This window comes from Penicillium soppii (assembly GCF_028829465.1).
Source record: "Penicillium soppii strain IBT 18220 chromosome Unknown utg000010l, whole genome shotgun sequence".
NCBI classification, from domain to species: domain Eukaryota; kingdom Fungi; phylum Ascomycota; class Eurotiomycetes; order Eurotiales; family Aspergillaceae; genus Penicillium; species Penicillium soppii.
The window spans coordinates 1,873,541-1,894,490 of NW_026643240.1; the positions used below are offsets into that span (position 1 = coordinate 1,873,541).

General features: G+C 48.8%; 8 protein-coding genes across 8 annotated transcripts; 4 read left to right on the plus strand and 4 right to left on the minus strand.

Moving 5' to 3' along the window:
* Positions 1 to 37: 37 nt before the first annotated feature.
* Positions 38 to 793, minus strand: N7529_011362 (uncharacterized protein; the record flags this gene model as incomplete). The annotated part of the gene is made up of 3 exons (XM_057246888.1): positions 38 to 109; positions 167 to 586; positions 656 to 793. The coding sequence occupies 3 exons, from the start codon at positions 791 to 793 to the stop codon at positions 38 to 40; spliced, it is 630 nt and encodes a 209-aa protein (XP_057092237.1).
* Positions 794 to 1,017: 224 nt separating this feature from the next.
* Positions 1,018 to 2,428, plus strand: cdc43 (protein geranylgeranyltransferase type I subunit CDC43; the record flags this gene model as incomplete). The annotated part of the gene is made up of 5 exons (XM_057246889.1): positions 1,018 to 1,605; positions 1,657 to 1,702; positions 1,749 to 2,092; positions 2,142 to 2,250; positions 2,298 to 2,428. The coding sequence occupies 5 exons, from the start codon at positions 1,018 to 1,020 to the stop codon at positions 2,426 to 2,428; spliced, it is 1,218 nt and encodes a 405-aa protein (XP_057092238.1).
* A 719-nt stretch (positions 2,429 to 3,147) lies between these two features.
* Positions 3,148 to 5,994, plus strand: N7529_011364 (non-specific serine/threonine protein kinase; the record flags this gene model as incomplete). Its single annotated transcript, XM_057246890.1, has 5 exons — positions 3,148 to 3,198; positions 3,264 to 3,292; positions 3,358 to 3,475; positions 3,525 to 3,672; positions 3,725 to 5,994. The coding sequence occupies 5 exons, from the start codon at positions 3,148 to 3,150 to the stop codon at positions 5,992 to 5,994; spliced, it is 2,616 nt and encodes an 871-aa protein (XP_057092239.1).
* An 837-nt stretch (positions 5,995 to 6,831) lies between these two features.
* On the minus strand, positions 6,832 to 8,621 carry N7529_011365 (putative l-fucose permease; the record flags this gene model as incomplete). The annotated part of the gene is made up of 6 exons (XM_057246891.1): positions 6,832 to 7,023; positions 7,074 to 7,510; positions 7,586 to 7,930; positions 8,002 to 8,219; positions 8,304 to 8,404; positions 8,487 to 8,621. The coding sequence occupies 6 exons, from the start codon at positions 8,619 to 8,621 to the stop codon at positions 6,832 to 6,834; spliced, it is 1,428 nt and encodes a 475-aa protein (XP_057092240.1).
* A 1,013-nt stretch (positions 8,622 to 9,634) lies between these two features.
* Positions 9,635 to 12,884, minus strand: N7529_011366 (calcium-transporting ATPase; the record flags this gene model as incomplete). The annotated part of the gene is made up of 5 exons (XM_057246892.1): positions 9,635 to 9,734; positions 9,792 to 10,114; positions 10,163 to 12,478; positions 12,550 to 12,707; positions 12,767 to 12,884. 5 exons carry the CDS (start codon positions 12,882 to 12,884, stop codon positions 9,635 to 9,637), a joined length of 3,015 nt encoding a protein of 1,004 aa, XP_057092241.1.
* Positions 12,885 to 15,376: 2,492 nt separating this feature from the next.
* On the plus strand, positions 15,377 to 16,716 carry N7529_011367 (14-3-3 adaptor artA-like protein; the record flags this gene model as incomplete). Its single annotated transcript, XM_057246893.1, has 8 exons — positions 15,377 to 15,388; positions 15,515 to 15,522; positions 15,587 to 15,633; positions 15,697 to 15,716; positions 15,772 to 15,783; positions 15,856 to 16,130; positions 16,201 to 16,306; positions 16,348 to 16,716. 8 exons carry the CDS (start codon positions 15,377 to 15,379, stop codon positions 16,714 to 16,716), a joined length of 849 nt encoding a protein of 282 aa, XP_057092242.1.
* Positions 16,717 to 18,945: 2,229 nt separating this feature from the next.
* N7529_011368 (uncharacterized protein) lies at positions 18,946 to 19,431 on the plus strand (the record flags this gene model as incomplete). The annotated part of the gene is made up of 1 exon (XM_057246894.1): positions 18,946 to 19,431. One exon carries the CDS (start codon positions 18,946 to 18,948, stop codon positions 19,429 to 19,431), a length of 486 nt encoding a protein of 161 aa, XP_057092243.1.
* Positions 19,432 to 19,697: 266 nt separating this feature from the next.
* On the minus strand, positions 19,698 to 20,631 carry N7529_011369 (eukaryotic translation initiation factor 3 subunit J; the record flags this gene model as incomplete). The annotated part of the gene is made up of 3 exons (XM_057246895.1): positions 19,698 to 20,396; positions 20,445 to 20,524; positions 20,613 to 20,631. The coding sequence occupies 3 exons, from the start codon at positions 20,629 to 20,631 to the stop codon at positions 19,698 to 19,700; spliced, it is 798 nt and encodes a 265-aa protein (XP_057092244.1).
* Positions 20,632 to 20,950: the final 319 nt, after the last annotated feature.

A 20,950-nucleotide genomic window follows, 5' to 3' on the forward strand; every position in this document is an offset into this window, starting at 1 on the left:
ACAAGTGTGGAATCGAAAGTCGGCCGTGGTCTCAAGCTCAAAGATCGCGAGTATCTTCCAAAAGCTTAGTCAAGCGTTCCTGACGTTCTTGACGAAGAGTAGAGAAAGACTGTAAAATATCAATGTTAGCACCAGATCTGGAACCTTCCCAATTGATCGCACTTACCCAGAACCAAAACATCATCTCCAGGAAAGCAAAAGTGAACACCACCCGGTTCTTCAAACGATCCAAACCACCCAAAGCCGCAGCACTAGTATAAGCCGCGACACCATCCGCGCGACCCTGGTAGATGAAGAAAGCAAGACCCGCGTAAACAGCGAATTTGCACCCAGCAACACCAATCCAGACACTCCAGTAAACGGTCAACGACTTGGTAATGTACTCGGGCAGGTTCTGAAGGACCTGGAGGTCCTCAGCGGGTAGATTGCCATTTCGCAGGGGTCGAATGTAGGGCAGGGCCTCGTCGAGGGCTTCATGGAAGGGGATGTTCGATAACAGGACGAGGTCGATGAGCGATTCGACGAAGAGGAGCAGAGCGCAGAATGTGAAGGGGGATTGGTGCGGGCTTGACAGGGATGGAAAGTCCTGTATCGCGTTAGAGTGTGTTTATCTTGAGTCATATGCAATGGTCGAGCTGGATTTGGGGGCGCATACAATCTTCAATGCTTCACCCATCATGAACACCATGTCGGAGTCGACGATCATCTCCGGGTTCTTGATCAGGTATCCGGCGATCACGAGGAGGATCACGGCATGTGCCTGTATGAGAGTTTTGGATGAAACCAGAACCATTTTGTGTGCGTGTGCTGTGTATACAAATAGTTAAAAAAAAGATGTTGACAAGTGGAAGTTGCAGAGAAAACCACCGAACGGAAACAACGAGAGCTGGTCCGAGTGTTTTTAGTATGTGGGGAAAAGCTTCGAGATTCCCCCACCACATTCAGTTCTGACATTACACTGGATTGATCTGAATAGCTATTCCGATAGCTATTCTCATCGCTACACACTCTTCTAGAATGCCCGAAGACGTATCTTTCAACACGGAGCGTCATGTCAAATACTACCTTCGCTGCTTAAAGACCTTCCTCCCATCCGCTTACACCTCCAATGACTCGAATCGCATGCTCCTCGCCTATCTGACCCTCTCCGGACTGGACGTTCTCGGAGTTCTGCAGAGCAAAACGACCCTTGAAGAGCGAGGAGGCTACATCGACTGGCTGTATCACTGCCAAGTCCCGACGGGCGGATTCCGTGGATTCCCAGGGACAGACTTCGGGGCTGAGCGACGAAACAAGGACAACGAAGCTTGGGATCCGGCTAATGTGCCAGCGACATTCTTCGCACTGGTCAACTTGCTTATTCTCGGCGATGACCTGTCGCGCGTGAAGCGTCGGGAATGTCTACAGTGGCTTCCTACTGTCCAGCGTGGGGATGGGAGTTTCGGGGAGCTGGTTGGCCCTGATGGGAGCTTAGGGGGTGCTCGGGATTTGAGGTACTGTTGTTGTGCTGCAGGAATACGGTATATCCTACGTGGGAATGATGGGTTAGAGGGGGTGCCCGATATTGATGTTTCGGGGTTGGTTTCTTTTATTGAGGCGTGCCAGGTAGGTCGAGTTGGCTTCTGGCTTGGTGATTGGTACACTGACCTGAAGCAGACTTACGATGGTGGTATGGCGGAGTCTCCTTTTTGTGAATCGCATGGTTTGTTTCTCCAGTTCCCTTGCTTGAATTTTCTAACATCCGATAGGCGGACATACATATTGTGCAATTGGAGCCTTGGACTTCTTGCGCAGGTCGTCAAATGACCTGAACATACCACTGATATCCGCCGGCTCGGATAAATTTGAGGCGTTGATTACTTGGCTGGCTTCCAGGCAGACAGCCCAGATCGAGGACCCCGAAGAAGATGATATGGAGGATGATCAGCCTCAGTCTCAGGGCTCAGAGATGGCTCCACTTGCTGACAGAGTTCACGAGCTGCTCAATATCGAACCGGTCGACGTAGACACAGTAACATGCGCCGGGTTCAATGGCCGGTGCAATAAATATGCAGACACATGCTATTCATTCTGGAACGGAGCGACACTAGTGGTATGTGGTAATCCACGAGATAGTCGTCGCCTACTAACACCGATTCCAGATGCTCAAACAGTATTCCGTGGTCGATGAGGTTCGCAATCGGCAATACCTTCTAGAAAGGACCCAACACCTCGTGGGTGGGTTTGGAAAAGGGCCCGGGGATCCTCCTGGTAAGATCCAACGTGCTGATATCCAAATATGTCGCTGACCTACTTAGACCTTCTTCACTCGTACTTTGGAATGGTATCCTTGGCTTTCCAGGGTGAGCCAGGACTCAGCGCCGTTGATCCCACCATGGGTGCCACTGAACGAATAGTGCGGCATCTTGAATCACTGCCTTGGCAATAGAAAGTCAATGTACAACATAACCACATATTGTCAATATATAATATGTATACATATGATGACGGTGGGTGGTTTCAGCCATTTCTCTAATTGGTTGACCTCCGCAGGCATGGGCCAATGAGTATAAGGCGACTAAATTAGTCGGGCGTCAGTTGTACATGTAGTTACACAGTAACATCACTAAGTAAGGGATCCTCAAGCAGCCCATCAGAGGTCAAAGGACAATGGGAACAGAGGTAGTAGTATTTAGTACGCAGTATTAAATAGCATATTTGGAGGTGACGGTGACGATCTTCCTTGATTCAAAGAGAGAAGAAAAAACCAATTTCCACTAGGGGTTAAATGAAATCATACGAGCACTAAATCGAAGTACTTATACAATATCGCTTATTTATAACCACTTAATACATATATATGACTCGATCTCATACATAATATGAAACCAGTAAGAGGAAGAAATAAAAATAGCATAGAGAGAGAGAGAAGAAAAAAAGGAGAGCCGTTTCTCCACACGGTCCACGTTCCCGTTGACGTCTTGGAAACTTTGTATGCTTTTCTCACTTTACTTCTTCACTTCTTCACTTACATTATATTCTTTTTCTTTTACTTTCTAATTCCTTGTATATCGGCATATTGTTGAATGGCACCCACATCAATTACACTCACTCCGTCCATACCCTTGACGCGCAGAGGCTTCGACGAAACCTGGCCGATCATAACACATGCCGCCCCGAACGAGAGCGGGGGTTCAAAGCCAGAAACAAAAGGAGAAGGTACTTGAAAGACACACGGACACAGGCTCTTTAGAGGCGGAGAGTGGCTAACTCGACACCTATAGCTTGCCAGCTCCTACAATGAACTCCTCGAGTATGTTCCGGCCCTCGGTCTCCGGTCTAGGGGTGTCTTTGCGCTAACGCTTCATTTTTCTGCAGGGAGTTCTCGTCCAAGGATCTCCGGAGTGTAGGAAATTATACACTGGGGCGACTGATCGGAAAAGGTTCTTTTGGCAAGGTCTACCTCGCGTCGCACAAGCTCACGAACGGCTCAAAGGTATGATGCGGAGAAGGGGTCTGTCTGGCCAATTCTGATTACTCGATAGGTGGTGCTCAAGTCATCCAGCAAGGAGGATACAAATCTTGTCAGGGAAATCCATCACCATCGCCAATTCCTCCATCCTCATATCGCGCGGCTCTACGAAGTGGTGGTGACCGAGAATCTGGTCTGGCTGGTGTTGGAGTATTGTCCCGGTAGGTTGGATGCGGATACAGTGGAAGGATGCATATTGACGGGGCTCTTCAGGTGACGAACTCTACAACTACCTCCTCCGCCATGGCCCGTTACCCGTCGAGAAAGTGAAGCGGATCTTCACGCAGCTCGTTGGAGCAGTCGCCTACGTCCACAGCAAATCGTGTGTGCATCGGGATCTGAAATTGGAGAATATCTTGTTGGATAAGCAGGAAAATGTGAAGCTTTGCGACTTTGGATTTACTCGCGAGTATGAAGGAAAGGCTAGCTACCTCCAGACATTCTGTGGGACGATATGCTACAGTGCACCTGAGATGCTGAAAGGAGAAAAATATGCGGGTGAAAAGGTTGATGTGTGGAGTTTGGGCATCATTCTCTATGCCCTCTTGGCTGGTGAACTACCGTACGATGACGATGACGATCAAATCACCAAGAGGCGGATCTTGTTGGAAGAGCCAACATTCAACGACAAGTTCACAGATGATGCTAAGGCGTTGATCAATCTGCTTCTGTCAAAACGGCCATTGATCCGTCCCAGTTTGGACGAGATCCTGGCACACTCTTTTCTTTCCGAACATGCCCCTGAGCAGCTTGCGATTTTAAAGATCCCAAGACCGTCGCCTTTCACCACTCCGCTGGAGAAGACTACACTTCAGAGGATGAAGAGTGCAGGAGTCAACATCGACGAGGTGATTGAGAACGTGTTGGCTCAGCGATGCGACCCGCTAGCTGGCTGGTGGGCCCTGCTAATTGAGAAGGAGCAGCGGAAGGAACAAAAGAGAGAGCGCAAGCGCCGAGAGCGAGAGGTGGAGGCCAAGAACCTTCGCCGACTGAGTGCTGCAAGCAGTCGTTTAGAGAAAAGATCATCTGCCCTGATGGAGGTGGCAGAGGAAGGTCAGAGCTCGGCACTACAGGATCGTGGGAGACGGGATAGAAGAAGCTTACCTTCTCAATTGGCAGTGCCTGAACTTCCTGCGCTCCCTGAACCGCTATCAGGGCTCCCAGTTAGGGCGACCACTCCTCCATTGCCTATCGACAAAGATTCCATACGATCCCACGGCTCATCGCGACGTCGCCCAGTCCCCCCGCCAAAAGACAGGCGACGATCACGCCCCAGCATGCTGCATGTGAGTGCATCGCAGCCGGAATTGACACAGCAAAATGGTATTTTCCGACGTCGCACGAGTCGTCGCCACAACTATCCGATACTCAGCCAACTAGCGCAGCTCAAGCACTGGTTTGTGGAATCGGCAAAGCGGGCACGGTCTCCCCATGCCAAGTCAACAAGCTCGCGCAAGTTTCTTTCGGAAAAGTTGAGCCCGGCAAAGAGCCAGGATAATGGAAAGAAATCTGCGCCTTCATCGTCTCCAGCGAGTGAGGTCGCAAGCGGGGATGTCCAGACACCAACCCAGATCAAGCGATTCTCCAACGCCAGCAGTCTCGCGCCCAGCAGTGCGTCATATAGCCAGAACCGCCACTCCTACCCTCGCCAGCCACGGCCACTGAATACCAGCCATGCTAGCCATCGAAATTCGCTTTCGCCATCGCCCATCACACCGCGTGGGTCCTATCGACGGTCATCAGCCGGGCTACGAGGACGCAAATCCACTTCTTCCTCGGTATCATCGATCCGCAGCATCCATCATACGCGGGCCCACTCGAAGGCATCTTCGATTTCCTCCAACAGTGTGGATACCATATCAACGCCAACTGCGCGAGCCTCTAGGTCGCCCCATTCCTCGATCAAAGTCCTACCAACAACACCGGGCTCTTCTGCCCGATTCCCAAGCAATATTCGGTTAGTCAGAGGACCGAGCGGAATACCCCGAGAAGTCGGCGACTATGCAGGCCACATGCCGTCGTCCTTTAACGAGGCGGCACCACCATTACTATACTCAACCTCGCCGAATCTGGTGTTCGCGCGCCGAAAGCGACACTTATTCAAGGGCCCAATGATCCACACATCCAACCTGATGGTATCCGGTGGCGGAATCGTCAGCTCTCCGGTTCCCGGCCAATTAGCCAGCGGTTCCGACATAGCCGCTGGGCGACCTGCCACACGCAAGAGCCAGATCATCGAGGAGGAAGAAGATGACGACGGCATCGACGAAGAAATCGAGGAAGTCGACGAATTCGACGATCCTGGTACACCAGGTACACCCGGCGACCTTGTGATTCCACACGACGGAGAAGAAACGCCGAAAGTCTCAATGGAAGAGACATCCGACTCAGGCACGACACCGTTCGCACCCATCCCCAATCTCGAAACCAGCCATCTTCGACCTCCTCGCTCGTCTTCTCTGCGTTCGCCAGATAAGGAATGAGATACCCCTTTGCGTTATTAGATTTGTTTGTTGCCACGATCTTTCATTAGACGATAGAGCTCTTATACCCCCACTTACACAGCGTGTTTGCGTTTTCTATTTCTTTTCTTTCGCCCGACTATTACACAGGCCGATTTATTTCATCTATATCTTCTTCTTTTTCTCTGCGCTTATCTCACGTCTGGTCCATGAAGCGCCTTGCCACTGTCTATCCACATTTCATTTTGATGATTCGACCTTCGCTGTTCATGCCTTTTGCCCTACGCATAAACTCCCATAGAATATTTGTCTGATTCTTTTGCATTTAATGGCAACTGATATACTTGCATAATGTTGCATAATGAAATTACATACGTAATCTAGGTTGATAAGACTTCCTTTGTCTTTTAAAGTCTGCAACAGCTCATCTTCAAGGCCTTCCAATGTAATTATACTAAGGGATATCCAGTCGTCATATATGTGCGAAGCGACCTTACAGAATGTAGAAACAGACCTAAAAAAAAAATGAACTGAAAAGCGCATAGAAAGCCCTACAGAGCATGCCTGAGTCTAGACAGTATGTATTGACATCGCTAGAGGAGGTTAATTGCCGAAAGTCATTTGGAATGTTAGATTATAAGTATGCCGGCTGGTGTCAAATACTACGATTCATGAAGCGTGGTGCGGAATTCATTCAAGCTTGTTCTTCATTATTGTAGTATCGTCTGATCATTATTACTCTATATAGAGAATAGCCCTAAAGAATAACCATAGCAAATTAAGCAAATAACCGTCAACGCCCATTACACCGAAAGACACAGACGCAGTGAGCCCAATCATCATCTCAATCATCATCTTCTAGCGCTCCACATGAAGAGCCGAGTGCTTCTCATCAATAGCAACATGATCAACAGTAGAAGTCACGACAGCCTCCTCATCCTTAGGTCTCTCCTCCAGGCCAACCGTACTCTCACCAACTTTGTCCACCGTAATAGTATAAGCCGGAACGAAGTTGACAGCAATAGCATAAGTCCAAGCAACAACCATGAACTAAAATCCCATTAGCCAAACCTCCCTGAAAAGAAAATTAAGAAATATACCATAGTAGGCACAATGAACGCGAAACCCGTATCATTGCGCATATCAGCAACATGACCGAGGATCGGCGGCACGACAGCGCCTCCACAGACACCACCGACGATAAACCCAGAGCCACGCTTATAATGGCGTCCCAGGCCGCGGATACCCAGCGCCATGATCGTCGGGAAGCAGACAGACTCGAAGAACAACGTCATAAACAACATAGCAATACCAGCCTGCTTAGTCTGCGTGACGGAGGCAGCGAGGAACGCCACCGTGCAGGACAAGTACACGAGGAAGACCCAGCGGGCCTTGACGTACTTCATTAGTCCCGATCCGAGAAACCGGCCTACTGCGAACGCGCCCTGGGCGCCGGCTAGATACTTGGCTGCTGTGGCGTTAGAGGTACCGCGCCATGTCTCGGTGGCGTAGTTAATGAAATAGCCGGCGATAGCGACTGTAAGGGTCAGCAGGGAGACAAAACAAACAAAAGGATTATATTATCAATGAAACAGGGAAGAGAGAGACAAACCCTGCGCGCCGGTATAGGTGAACTGGGCCAAAGTCGCATGGAACAGCTTGTATTGTTTCCAAAAGGGCTTGTCCTGCTCATCGACATGCGTCTGCGCAACCTGGAATGCCATATCCTCATCGGTGACCTCTGGGATATTCGAAAAGAAGAACACAATAGCAAGACAGAAGACGAAGATGCCAATAGCGAGGTAAACCCACTGCACGCGCTGCAGCGCTGCTACATCATCCGACGTCTCGGTGAAGAAGGCATAAGAGCCAAGCACAGGGCCGACGACAGTACCGATTGCATTGAAGGCCTGGGCGAAGTTGATACGGATTTCGGAGTAGCGAGGCGGACCGCAGACTGGTGATTGGGTGTTAATGTTGTTATTCTGGGTTTGGTTGATTGATTTACAGAGGGGTTTGGGTAATTACCAGTCAAATAGGGATTGGCGGCTGTCTCGAGAGATCCCAGACCGGAGCCAATGACGAAAGTCGCACCGCAGAAGCCACCGAATGATTGGTGTAGCCCTGCCGGCCACATGCACAATGCTCCGATACCGTACAGCACGAGACCGAAGATAAAGACGGTTTTGTAGCCATAGTGGCGCAGGATCCAGTTTGCATAGCCTAGGGAGGCGAGGGGATATGCGCTTGGTCTGTTAGATTCTACTTCGGGATTGGATTCTGGAATTGGGGTTCGGGTTTGGAAATGAGACAAGCAAGGGGATAATTACCCAAAATACGCGGCTTGGAGACCGGATGATCGGCCTCGGTCAATGTGGAGAGTATTCTGAAAGTGTTTGTTAAGGGTATCCAATAGACCATAGGCGAATCCCTGTTAGGATATTAGGTATTTATGTTGTAGATTTGGGTATAATTAGGTATTGATAGGTATTTAGAGGTCCAGATTGACATACCCATAAGAAGAACAAGAGCGTAACTAGAGTCAAAGGCCATAGACTCTGTCTCAGTGTCAATGTAGCAGCAGAGGTGGTCTTGCGATTATCGACTCTCAAGCCGGAGCGAGTCTTCAAGAAATTCGCAAAGCTCATTTTGAGCAATAATTAAGGCAAAAAAATCAGACAAGGAAAGCAAAACAGAAAAGAAAAGAAAAAGAAACGAAGAAAAAGCAAAGAAGCAAACACTTTAAAGCAAAAAAGAAAAATAAGGTGACATCGAAATGGCCTCTGTCCTCTGCCCTCCGCAGAGAACTCCACATTCCCCCCAAGTCCGGGGAAACTCAGCGGGTGATCCCTGGGGAAGAACAGGACAACATCCAATCAACAACAACAACGACATCAACCCATCACTCGGAGTTGCACCGAGATGAAGTCTGCCGTGGACTTGGCGTAAACACGGCTTGGAGCATGATTAGTGTGGCGTCAGAGTTGCATGGCTTTCAGGCTATATTGAGGGGATGGAAGCGGGATGATGTTCCGGGGAATTTAGAGGGGTTATTATTGGGTGTGCATTATTATATCATTTGTGCAGGATGAGATCTTTCTTTTTGTTTAGATCAGTAGGATATGGGTTGTTGTGGATGATGTGTATAAATACTCGATTTCTATACCTCTATATAACTACATGTATGTAGGTACATGATCGATGGAATATAGATAGTTAATGGCATATGTGTATCCCCACGCCGACAACACTGTGGATTATCTCGCTATTGCAACTAAGTGACATACACATTATCCCTGAGCGGTGGCCGGGATACACGCCGATCACAACTAGGTCATCGAGGACTAGACCTTCCACTTTGGTATAGTGCAAACCAGGGGAAGTGTGCTACCTAGGTACAGAGACGAGCACCGGCTCAAAGGGGATAAGATTTGCCCGATCAGACGGGGATACTCCGTATACAGGAAATACTACATCCAGATACCTTGGAACAAGAGCAAAACTTCATTCAAGGTCTATGGGCATGATGGCATGTTATAAAGAAAAATCACCAATTCACGTACATTCTTTGCGCCAGAGGCACAATTTATCTATTCACACACCTCTAGCCTTTGCAGATCTCTCTGACAGAAAAGGTCATATTGAAGTCACCGATATACCCTTAAGCCCGCTTAGGCTTGCCGGAGCCGTTCTGGACCGGGTTGACAGCCTTGGTGTTGTACAGCCAACGCTCGACAAACTTGAGGGCCTCGTCGATCAAGCTAGAGCGTGTTAGTATATACGTTGGCGTAGATTGAATGAATAGGAATAGAACTCACATCACAGGCGCGCTGATCAACAACACTGCCTGCCACTCGTTCCAGTCCAGAGGCAGAATGTTGAACAGGTTCTGCAGGAAGGGAATGTAGAGGATGGCGAAGTGGAGGAGCATGGAGAGGGTGATGGCGTAGACCAGCATGGGGTTGTTGTTAAGGAAGAAAGTCAGGAGAGATTCGCTAGAGGACAGAGCGTTCATGGCGTTAAGCATCTCAATCACCACGAGGATGGAAAGAGAAACGGTCGATGCGGACTTGGCCATGTCGTTGCTGAACATTTCGCAGCCGATCTCAGGGAATTGAGAGGAGCACTTGTGGAAGTTGGACTGGAATGTGTTAGTGGATGAAAACTCACAAGAGGGAATAGAACTTACCAGCTGCGAGAAAGTGATACCAGGACCAGCGGGATTGTAGAGGAACCACCAAACGTAACCAAAGACGGTAGCAGCACCAACGTAGATACCGATGACCATATAGCGGAACAACAACCAGCCACCGACAAGAGCCTCATCACGAAGACGAGGGGGACGCTTCATCACATCATGGTCGGGTGGATTGAAAGAGAGAGCGGTGGCAGGAAGGCCGTCGGTGACAAGGTTGACCCACAGAAGCTGAACAGGGACAAGAGCCTCGGGCATACCAAGGGCGGCAGTCAGGAAGATAGAGACGACCTCTCCGATGTTCGAGGAAATCAGGTAGCGGATGAACTGTTGAGTGTTGCTGTAGATGGAACGGCCTTCCTCGATAGCAACAGTGATAGTAGCGAAGTTGTCGTCAGCAAGGACCATATCAGCGGCCATCTTGGCGACGTCAGTTCCAGTACCCATGGCAACACCAATATCAGATTTCTTGAGAGCGGGAGCATCGTTAACACCGTCACCGGTCATGGCAACAACGTGATTCAGGGACTGAAGGAGATCAACCAGCTTGGACTTGTGGCTAGGCTCAGTGCGGGAGAAGAGGGAAGCAGTCTGGACAGCCTTCATCTTTTCGCCTTCGCTGAGGTTATCGAATTCACGGCCAGTGTAACTCTTGCCAGTAAGATCCTCGTTGGCACCGAATACACCAATGGAGCGACAGATAGATTCGGCAGTGGCGGGATTGTCACCGGTGATAACAATAACACGGATTCCGGCAGCGTGGCACTTCTTAATGGAATCGGCCACCTCGGGACGAGGGGGATCCAACATTCCAACGAGACCGATAAGAGTCATGTTCTGTTCGAGCTTGGCGTAGTCCTCAGTAGTGGAGGCGTTCTTCAGAAGAGGGTTACCAGAGACACCGTTGACGCTTGCGATGGCCATAACGCGAAGACCGCGGTTACCGTATTCAACAACCTCCTCGGAGAGAAGCTTGAGGTGGTTCTTGGTCACAGGAACGCGGGATCCATCGGCACCTTGAATGACGTGAGAGCAACGGTCGAAGATACTTTCGGGGGCACCCTTGACAAGCAGCTTCTGCTCATTGCCTTCGCCGACGAGGACGGACATGCTCTTGCGGTCACGGGAGAATTCATAGGTAGCCTTCAGGGGGAGACGGGACTCATAGTGAGCGCTGGCGGCGTGCAATCTGTCGGAGGCGGGGAGGCTGTAAAGTCTCTTGTTCAGAGCTGGGTCATTGGTTCCAATCTTCTCAACCAGAGCACGCAGCGCACCCTCGGTGGGCTCACCGATGCTGGAGAAAACTCCGCTCTTGGCGTCGTGGGAAAGAGTAGCAGCGTTACAGAGGGCAACGACTTCGGCCAACTGTCCGACGGTCGACGAGGAGGCAGCCAAGTTCTCAACAACCTTTCCGTTCCGGGTGAGTTTGCCCTGCGGGGTGAAGGTGGTACCTTCAACCTCGATTTCCTCGAAGTCGTTGCCGGAGTTGGACAGGTAGACGATCTTTTCGACACTCATTTGGTTGGTAGTCAGGGTTCCGGTCTTGTCAGAGCAGATCACACTGCAGCTACCAAGAGTCTCGACAGAGGGAAGAGAGCGGACAACGGCATTCTTCTGGGCCATCTTGCGGGTACCGAGAGCCAGACAGGTGGTAATGACAACAGCCAGACCCTCGGGAATAGCAGCCACACCAAGGGAGACCGCAATCTTCAGATAGTAGATAGCACCCTTGGTCCAGCCACCGAACGAGGGGTCGTTGAAGTTCTCATAGTTGATGACCCAGACCAAGATACAGATGACGGTAATGACCTTGGCGAGCATGTCACCGAAGTCGTTGATCTTCTTCTTCAAGGGGGTGGGCTCGGAAATCTGGGAGGTAATGCTCTCGTGAATGTCACCAATAGCAGTGGAGCTGCCAGTCAACACGACAAGAGCCGTGGCATGACCGTTGACCACAGTAGTTCCAGAGAAAATCATGTTGATCTGGTCCTGCTTGACAGCCTGTCGGTCCTTAATGGCCCGGGTCTCCTTTCCAACACTCTCACTCTCGCCAGTCAGGATAGCCTGGTCGACGCGGAAGCTGTTGCTCTGGATGGCGAGCAGTCGGCAGTCGGCGGGAACACGGTCACCCACCGCAATTTGTATCACGTCTCCGGGAACCAAATCTTCGGCCTTGACCTTGCGAATCTTTCCATCACGAACGACCTTAGCCTCGTTGGCTGAGTACTCCTGAAGAGCGGCAATAGCTTTTTCTGCGCTGCTCTCCTGGGTCACTCCGACCACGGCGTTGAGGATGAGGATAGTGAGAATCTGCGAAGACAACCATTTGTCAGCAAAAGAAAAAGCATAGAACGAGAGCAGCTTAGGACTTGGAAACGTACAACAACGGGGTCCACGAAAGCAGTCCAATCATCGCCCTCTTCGAAAAGAGCGAGCACAAATGACAGAGCGGCCGAACCAAGCAAGATAAGAACCAATTGGTCCTTGAATTGTTCCAGAATCAGCTCCCACATGGGAGTTGGGGGTTCTTCAGCAAGGGCTAGTAGATGGCAAATGTTAGTTACGTCAATGTCGTCACTCTGCAATGGGTGCACTCACCATTGGGGCCATGCTGCTGTCTGGACTTAAAGACCGCATCCTGGGACAGACCGGTCTGCTCAGACACCTTGAAGTGCTCCAGCGCTTCCGCTGAAGTACGGAGAAAGGCGTTCTCCATGATCGCAGATATCCTCAACGGCAATAGACACGATCAATTGCAAAAGCCGCAGAGATGAGGAAAAGTTGGGGTAAACAAGGGAAAAGGGAAATGAGTGCCTGTTTCAAATGAGATACATGAGTGACCTCCGGTATAACCCAGAGTTAAGAGAATGAAAACCTAAAGAGACAGGCACAATAATAGAAGAAGAAAAAAGAAAAAGAGGAGGCCAGACGAAAATCGAAGACCGGGGAAACTTATCAACAATGAGCGGGCACAACGTGTTCTCATTGATTCGATCCGTAGATGAGGTAAGCGCAAACAGGGCTGAGGCGGGTCTTTGGGTTGAATTCTCCGCTTCTGTGCTTTTTACTATGTTCTTTGCTTCTTTTCAGCAAATTGTGGAGGATTTTGGCTTTATTATATGTTGTTTTGGTTTATTCTTTCTCTTATGGACATTATATTGACATTGGAACTCCCCTTTGACTCGTTTTATTATATGTCTACTGATCTCTGAGACTTACGGAGTAAAGAGCCTCCCATAGGGCTGTATCGTCATGAACGCCAATCCCCAACTTGCCGAGACTTGAGATGACATATGGGGCATCTCTAGGCTGCATCATTCTCTTGCCTATCAAATGTTCCTTGTGGGTAACTCTCTGTCTTGGCGACTTGCTTCCCTCAAGCAGACACCGCAGCCTGAAACGGGTATCCGATCTTCTAAATCGACCCAGTTGACTGGTCTCGATTACAAGACTGTCTTCCTGATCTTCTTCTATGACAGTATACCGAAAAAACGTGCAACGTAGCAACGTACTTTGCATACATAGGTCAGTTACACTTAGGAGACTTGTCCCTGAACCATCGGGTAAAGATTCTTGATCCGGGACTTCCACTAGTGGAACCGCATTGTGCCCATACGTGTAGAGAGATCATCAAGGCTAAACGCATAGTCCCTTGACGCGTAAGTAGGTCATAAGCACGCTAATATTACCTGCTTGTAGGGCTGACGCTAAGACCAAGGTCCATGGGCTGCATCATTTATGATCTCACCATGGATCCATCATATGCCTTTAAAAACACATGGCACACATATTATAGATTAGATCCGATCGCTCGGTGTTGCTGACACTTAATCCCCTTGCTCCAGGGCTTTCCTTGTTAATTAGGCAACATCAGAGGTTAAAGAGGGTCATGAAAGCATTCCATGTGGCTTCAAGCTTTGCATATTGAACAATATACAACCATTCAAAGTCAAGATGAGGGATCAGAAGAAATGGTCAACAATCTTTTGCTCATGCAGACAGCCTTGGAACAAAGTACCGTGTAGTCAAACTAAGGGTGTAGACCAGAACTTACGGTGAATTATGCGGGCTCTCGTTTAGGCATACTTAGGAAGATCTTTTCTCAAAGTTCCGATCTCTTTTCATTGGGATCCGTTTGTATTTTGGATGCCACATAAATTTCCTATCCCGTGGCATTATGGTTGGGTACCTTTGTAGGTCTAATCAAGGCCATAGCTAATTTAGCACATTATTGTAGACATGATTCTCATACTGTATCAACCCAACAACTTTATTTTTACGAATCGCTGATCAAGCCCCCAAAATTAAGATCAGTCATAAAATTATACGGAGTGGTTCCAAGGTTAGTTATACATTATGGCTGGTCATCAATACATTATTTCTCTCCAGGATCTGATCTACAACCTCAATTTTCTTTCTATCATATTAATAACACAAACGTGTTTCTCTGCTTTTTGAAAGAGAAAACTGAAGTTGTGAACCTTATGATACCTGTGCGGCTGGTCAGTTATCATACGTGTAGTCTAGAAGGTTCTAAACATTCAAGCTGCATCATACCCAGGGCTTAGCATGTTTAGAGGTCAGTATCATGTGAAAACACAAAAAAGACACGAATAATCTGCAGATATATATCTGTAGACATAAGTATAGACATAGTCAGTTACTGGCTAAGGTAAACCTATACAATTTTCAGCTGATCGGTCGCAGTACCGGCCAAAGATTCTAGTACCAGTTACTGAGACTTGTACAAAGAATAACAATATCTAATATGGACCTAGGATATCTAGGTAGTTATATGCAGTTATCTTAAATGGAAGTAACTGAGCACCATTTTCTAGGCTCCCATATCTATTTTTCTCGTGACATGAATTTGGTAGTAGTTGGTAATAATGTCTGTCAGATATACCATGCCCCGCTAAATTAAATACAGCAGTAGGGGGGATCGACGGTAATGGTAATACTGGGCCGCAGTGCAAGTACCTATGTACCTATGTAAGGCGGTGACACACTATGCATAATTAGGTACACAGTACATGACAGCAGTGTATTATTGTTATGATCCAAATCCCCCCAAATCATCTTCATCTTCTGGACCATCTCTCTCACTTCCCCCCCCCACTTGGTATTCCATCTTCCTCTTCTGCATCTGTTTTCTATCTCCTATTCTAAATCTCAACTTTCAACCACCCATTCCGATTTAAATTCATCATGGGTTCTGAGGTACGTTGCTCTTCCACCCCACTCTCACCGTCTTGTCACCGCTATGCAATCCCACATTCCCTCATCTGAGGTCATCTTGAATTTCTGTCGCTAAGATCTGGGCTAACAAACTTCTTCATACTGCAGCGTGAGAAGTATGGCTATCGTCGCCCCCTGTTTTTGAAACCATTATCCGACACATGACTGACCCCTCACCAGCAAGACGTTCCTCGCGAGGCTCTGCGAGCAGGCCGAGCGCTACGATGGTAAGTCGCTTCGCGATAACGTGATTGGGCGCGTATGCTGACGTGTCACTCTTCGCTTGATAGAAATGGTTACCTTCATGAAGGTTAGTTGTGTCCGTATTGTTTACTGTCAGTGTACCCATGCTAACTGCCGAATAGGAAGTCGCAAACGTATGGCACCATCATTTCCCCATCACCTGAGGGAACCCTTTCATGTTTCTCCATGATTGACAACCTATTTAGATTGGCGGCGAGCTCACTGTCGATGAGCGTAACCTTCTCTCCGTTGCCTACAAGAACGTGGTTGGTACCCGCCGTGCCTCCTGGCGCATCATCTCCTCCATCGAGCAGAAGGAGGAGACCAAGGGCTCCGATGAGCACGTCGGCATCATCCGTGACTACCGCCAGAAGATCGAGACCGAGCTGGAGAAGGTTTGCCAGGATGTCCTTGACGTCCTTGATGAGGCTCTCATCCCCAAGGCCGAGACTGGCGAGTCCAAGGTCTTCTACTACAAGATGTGGGTTACTATCCCCCATGTCTCGATACCTTGAGGCTTGATCTGTGACAGTGCTGACTTCTCACAATAGGAAGGGTGACTACCACCGCTACCTCGCTGAGTTCGCTTCCGGCCCCAAGCGTAAGGGCGCTGCCACCGCTGCTCACGAGGCCTACAAGGTAATTGATACCCCTTCGGTATGCAATTATTCAAAGAATAAGCGTTGACCGTATGACAGAACGCCACCGATGTTGCCCAGACCGAACTCACCCCCACCCACCCCATCCGTCTGGGTCTTGCCCTGAACTTCTCCGTCTTCTACTACGAGATCCTGAACTCTCCCGATCGTGCATGCCACCTCGCCAAGCAGGCGTTCGATGACGCCATTGCCGAGCTCGATTCCCTCTCTGAGGAGAGCTACCGTGACAGCACCTTGATCATGCAGCTGCTGCGCGATAACCTTACTCTCTGGACCTCTTCCGACGGTAACGACGGCGAGGGCGTCAAGGAGGATAAGCCCGAGGAGGAGGTCCCTGCTACCACTGAGGCCGCTGCTCCTGCCGAGGAGAAGCCCGAGGAGGCTAAGCCTGTCGAGGCCGACTCTTAAAAGGAGCATAAAGGTCACGACGAGCCATTTGCCGATTGGTAGGGTGGGCGTTCGCATTTATGGACGTGTTCATGCAAACTCGCTTCTTTGTTTTCACCGCAGCGCTGGGTTGGACCGGCAGATATCTTGCACGTGTTCGGGACCGTGTGGGTCGGCCGGCGGAGTTTGATATTCGGTTGACGCGAGCAGAAAAGGGGCTGAGTGGAAATTTCTCTCTCTTTTATTGTCTCTATTCCCACTGCAGCACGGTTTCAATGTGTTTATTTTCCATTCCTCGTGCACCCTGTTATAGGGTTGCTTGCGTAGCCAATGATTCCCATTTTAACCTTTCTGTGCCGATATTAAGCTGTTCGAGAGCATGTATCTCAAGCTAAACATAAAACATACATATGTATGTATCTAATTCAAGTGCCTACTTTGGAATCTTGAAAACATCCGCGGGATATCCACGGCTCGTCGGTCGAAAAGACCTTAAATGCCAAAATAACAAATAGCCAAAGACAACCTAATCCTGGTGGGCAAAGAAGCGACTCAAAACAACAACACCAACAGCACACAAACACCCTTGGGGAATCTTGAAGCTGCCCTTCGCTGGAGGGTCGAACTGGACAACAAGACAAGAAAAAACAGCTCCTACCCGACCAAAAGGAGGCTGAACAGCACACTATCGTCCCACTACAGTACGGTATCACCGAATCTATCTCACCAAGAGAACCGGTGGAACCAATGGAAGCCCGTTACTAACAACTGAGGAGGCCCGGGCACAAGCAAGGGTATGATACATGAGCAGGTGGGCATGGCATTGCATGTTGCATGAAGTATGCAATAAGTGAGTGATGCCGCAAAATGCCAAATCGGCCCCACTGACGAATGATGGCTTCGCTGAGGTGGTCGTGGTGATTATGATTGGCTTTCTGCTGGGATCCTGGTGCTTATTTCTGCTCATATTGGGAGTCGTAGGTATATGCGTTTGAAAGAAGTTTATTGCCGTTAAGGATGGCACTACTGTGCCTCTGACACTGTCAAAATTGTGCCTTTATCTGTGATGTTGATATTGGGAGTATGTACGTCTCTAGATAATCAGATGTAAGCACTGCCGTATGTATCTAGGTATGTACATATGTAGCTTATTATGAGACTTGACCAACTTCGCAAATATAAAATAAGCGCCCCTCGACGCCCTAAATAGATAGTACAATATCATATTCATACCCATGCATTGGGACCACCTAACTCTTGAATTCCGACTCATCCAGTGGGTATACTACCATCACGAAGCACAAACAGATTGAACCATTGAGAAGTAGGGACACTCGCGACAACGCATACTTCGTGTGTCGAATAGAAACCTAAATATGTAGATATATCCAAGTTTGCTGCGTGTAATGTCGCTATCTGAGGGGTAATTAGACTAATCGAATACCGAGTCGTGCTGTGGATCTTTCAGATTCACTGACTCGGAGACTCCCTCTGTCGAGGCTCGGGAAGGGTCCTATTTGTTTGCCCTGCTTTTAGCAAGGGCTAGGGTAGATGCAAGTCTCATGTCGATCTTTTTAAGTTGACAGGTCGAAATTGTGCTTGGTGTAGACCGCGTTGTATAAACTATAATATACAGCCCTTGCTTCTCCATCTAGCTTGAGTCAAATGGAGAACTTGAACGTACTCCACGTAAATAAAGACTTCAACATATCCCCCACAAAAAAAAAAAAAAGAAAAAACAAAGTAAAGAGAAATACTCCAGTATAAAATCCATGCTGACAAGACCCTATTTATGGCAGTGCGACCCTTAGTGCCAGAAGTGAAGAACATAGAGGCCGCCACATGACCAAACCACTAATTCCCGGTGCTGTGCAATTCTACTACACAAACGTATGCATAGCTACATCACCATGCCGGCATAACGATGCAGCGAATATTAGGCAGATACATCGAGTTCCATGCTAGATTTGGATCCCGTCTGGAAAGCCATTTCAGTTTGCCAATGTTGATCCTTTGACTTAGACCCAGCTCCATGCAGTCGGGTTCTTCCCCCACGAGATGTATGAGGGAATTGATTGGTGAGCATATCCTACAAGTGGTATTTAGAGTAACGGATGGCTATAAAATGCTGTATAGGGCCCTCCATAGAGAGAGAAATTTCCGAAGAGATCCTTCTCCCTTTTCGTTTTGGTACGGAAAATCGAAAGAATCCACAGAATATCAGATCCAAGACCAAAACAACAGTTCATAATGGCATCCCAGCCCCTCCACTTCGAGCCAAACAGCCTTTACATTATCCTCCTGGACCTGGGCGCCGCCTGTCTTTTCGAGTGGCAATTATATCTAGCTTCAACTAGCACCACAGGCCGAGCGTTTCAGATTACCAACGACGCCGGCCCATTAGCCTGGAAATACAAAGGCGAAGTTGTGTACGACATGGCCACGTCCTCAAAATTGGTAGTAGCACTGCAACTCGGCATCATTGGGCCAACCATGCATGCCGCTTTGGCAGCTCGGTTGGCGCTCGTTCCGCTAACGGTGTACTCTGTTCGATACCGGGAGAGTCTGTGCTGTCGGGTGTGGATTTTGGAGGCACTTTTTGCGCTGGATGATGAGGGATATCTTGATAATAAGAAGGGGGTGCGGGAGATTGAGCAGGAGGCGAGACAGTCTGCAATTCTGAACAAGAGTCGCCAGACTAGGTCTGTTGTTAGAAGTAGTGGGTTTGTTAGTTGATCTTGTGACTGGTTCTGAGGTGGACTGAGATTAATGGTATTCGTGTATTAAGTCATATAATAATGGAAATTGTGTGTTCTATGTGTTACTTCAACTGAAGTTCGGGGTGGGATGTACAAGAGCTAAGAGAAAAGAAAAGGGTAGTATTTCCAACCCAGTGTAAAACCAGATAAGTGAAAAAAGTGTATACCTTCCTGTAAAATGCATATTTTCAGATTCAAGGGAAAGCAACAGCGAAACAATTCATGGATACTCCGTGGTCACATTCACATAAAGTCATCATCACCGAGACCATCATCGTCATATTGGCTGGTGTCTGGCTGAGCATCACGGCTAGCATTCAGCGAGATCTTCGTCTTAGCCGCCTTTGACTTCTTATTTCCCTTGTCGGAAGCACGCTCCTCACGCATCTTCTCATTGCTAGCAGTGGTAAGAGCGCTAGCAATCTTCTTGATTTCAGCACTAGGAAGGTCCTTGACAAGCTTGCGAGTGAAATCCTGAGCCCAGAGCGAGTACTGCGCCTTCTTAGTGTGGGGCGTAAGCAGCGGCACCAGAATCTCAGTCAAGCGATTGAACTGATCCTTGGTGGTGGGCTTGAAAAGCGGCATGGCGGACATATCGACGGAGTTGGTAGGGTCCTTGGAGTCAGTCACGACAACAGCCTTGGGGGCACCCTTGTTGCGCTTGACGTCGACAGAGCCGAACAGGTCCTCGGCGTGGGCGAGATCGGCCTCCTGCTCGGTATGGCGCAGACGAGCGCGGCGTTCCGTCTCGTCTTCGCTTTCCGAATCGTCGCTGACTTTTTTCTCGGCACGGTGCTTCTCGCGGTTCTCTTCTATACGCTGGGCCTTGGTCTTCTTGTTTGCGGCGGCCTTGGCTTTAGCAGCGGCTTCGGCTTCGGCAGCCTTCTTGGCCTTTTCGCGCTCGACCTCGGAGTCTTCGGCCGCGTCCCATGAGTCGAGGACCTAGACTTTGTGAGTTATGGCTGAGATAATGGGTTCTGGTTGCCTTACATCCTCCTCTTCTTCATCGTCGAAGCGGCGGCGGGGTGCAACAACAGGGGGAGGAGCAACATCCTCCTCTTCCTCTTCGTCTATATAAGAGATGGAAATATTAGTAAGGTTGCAAAGTATCGGCTACATGGCGCTTGAGGCGCATGCACAAAGGATTTATGAACATACCCCACTTGGAAGGCGGCATTTTTGGAGTTTTTGGAGAGTATTAAAACGGAAGAGAGAGTATGCGAAAGAGTGTGAAATTGAAATGCGCTATACGCAAGACCAACAAGCCAACAATCGGACCCAGCAAAGGATGGAGGGGCGAGGGCAAATTTTATGTGGGACAGCACTTATTGTTCCCCATTTCCTATGCACGTGATCTCGGGCAGTGTGATGCCCGATGAGCATGATCTCTCCTTTGATCCTAAGTATTTCTTATGTACAATTGTTTGTTTAATTATTTTTTCACTTATACGTTGTATGTCATTTGAAATTTTGATTTCATTGAAAAAGATCCTATT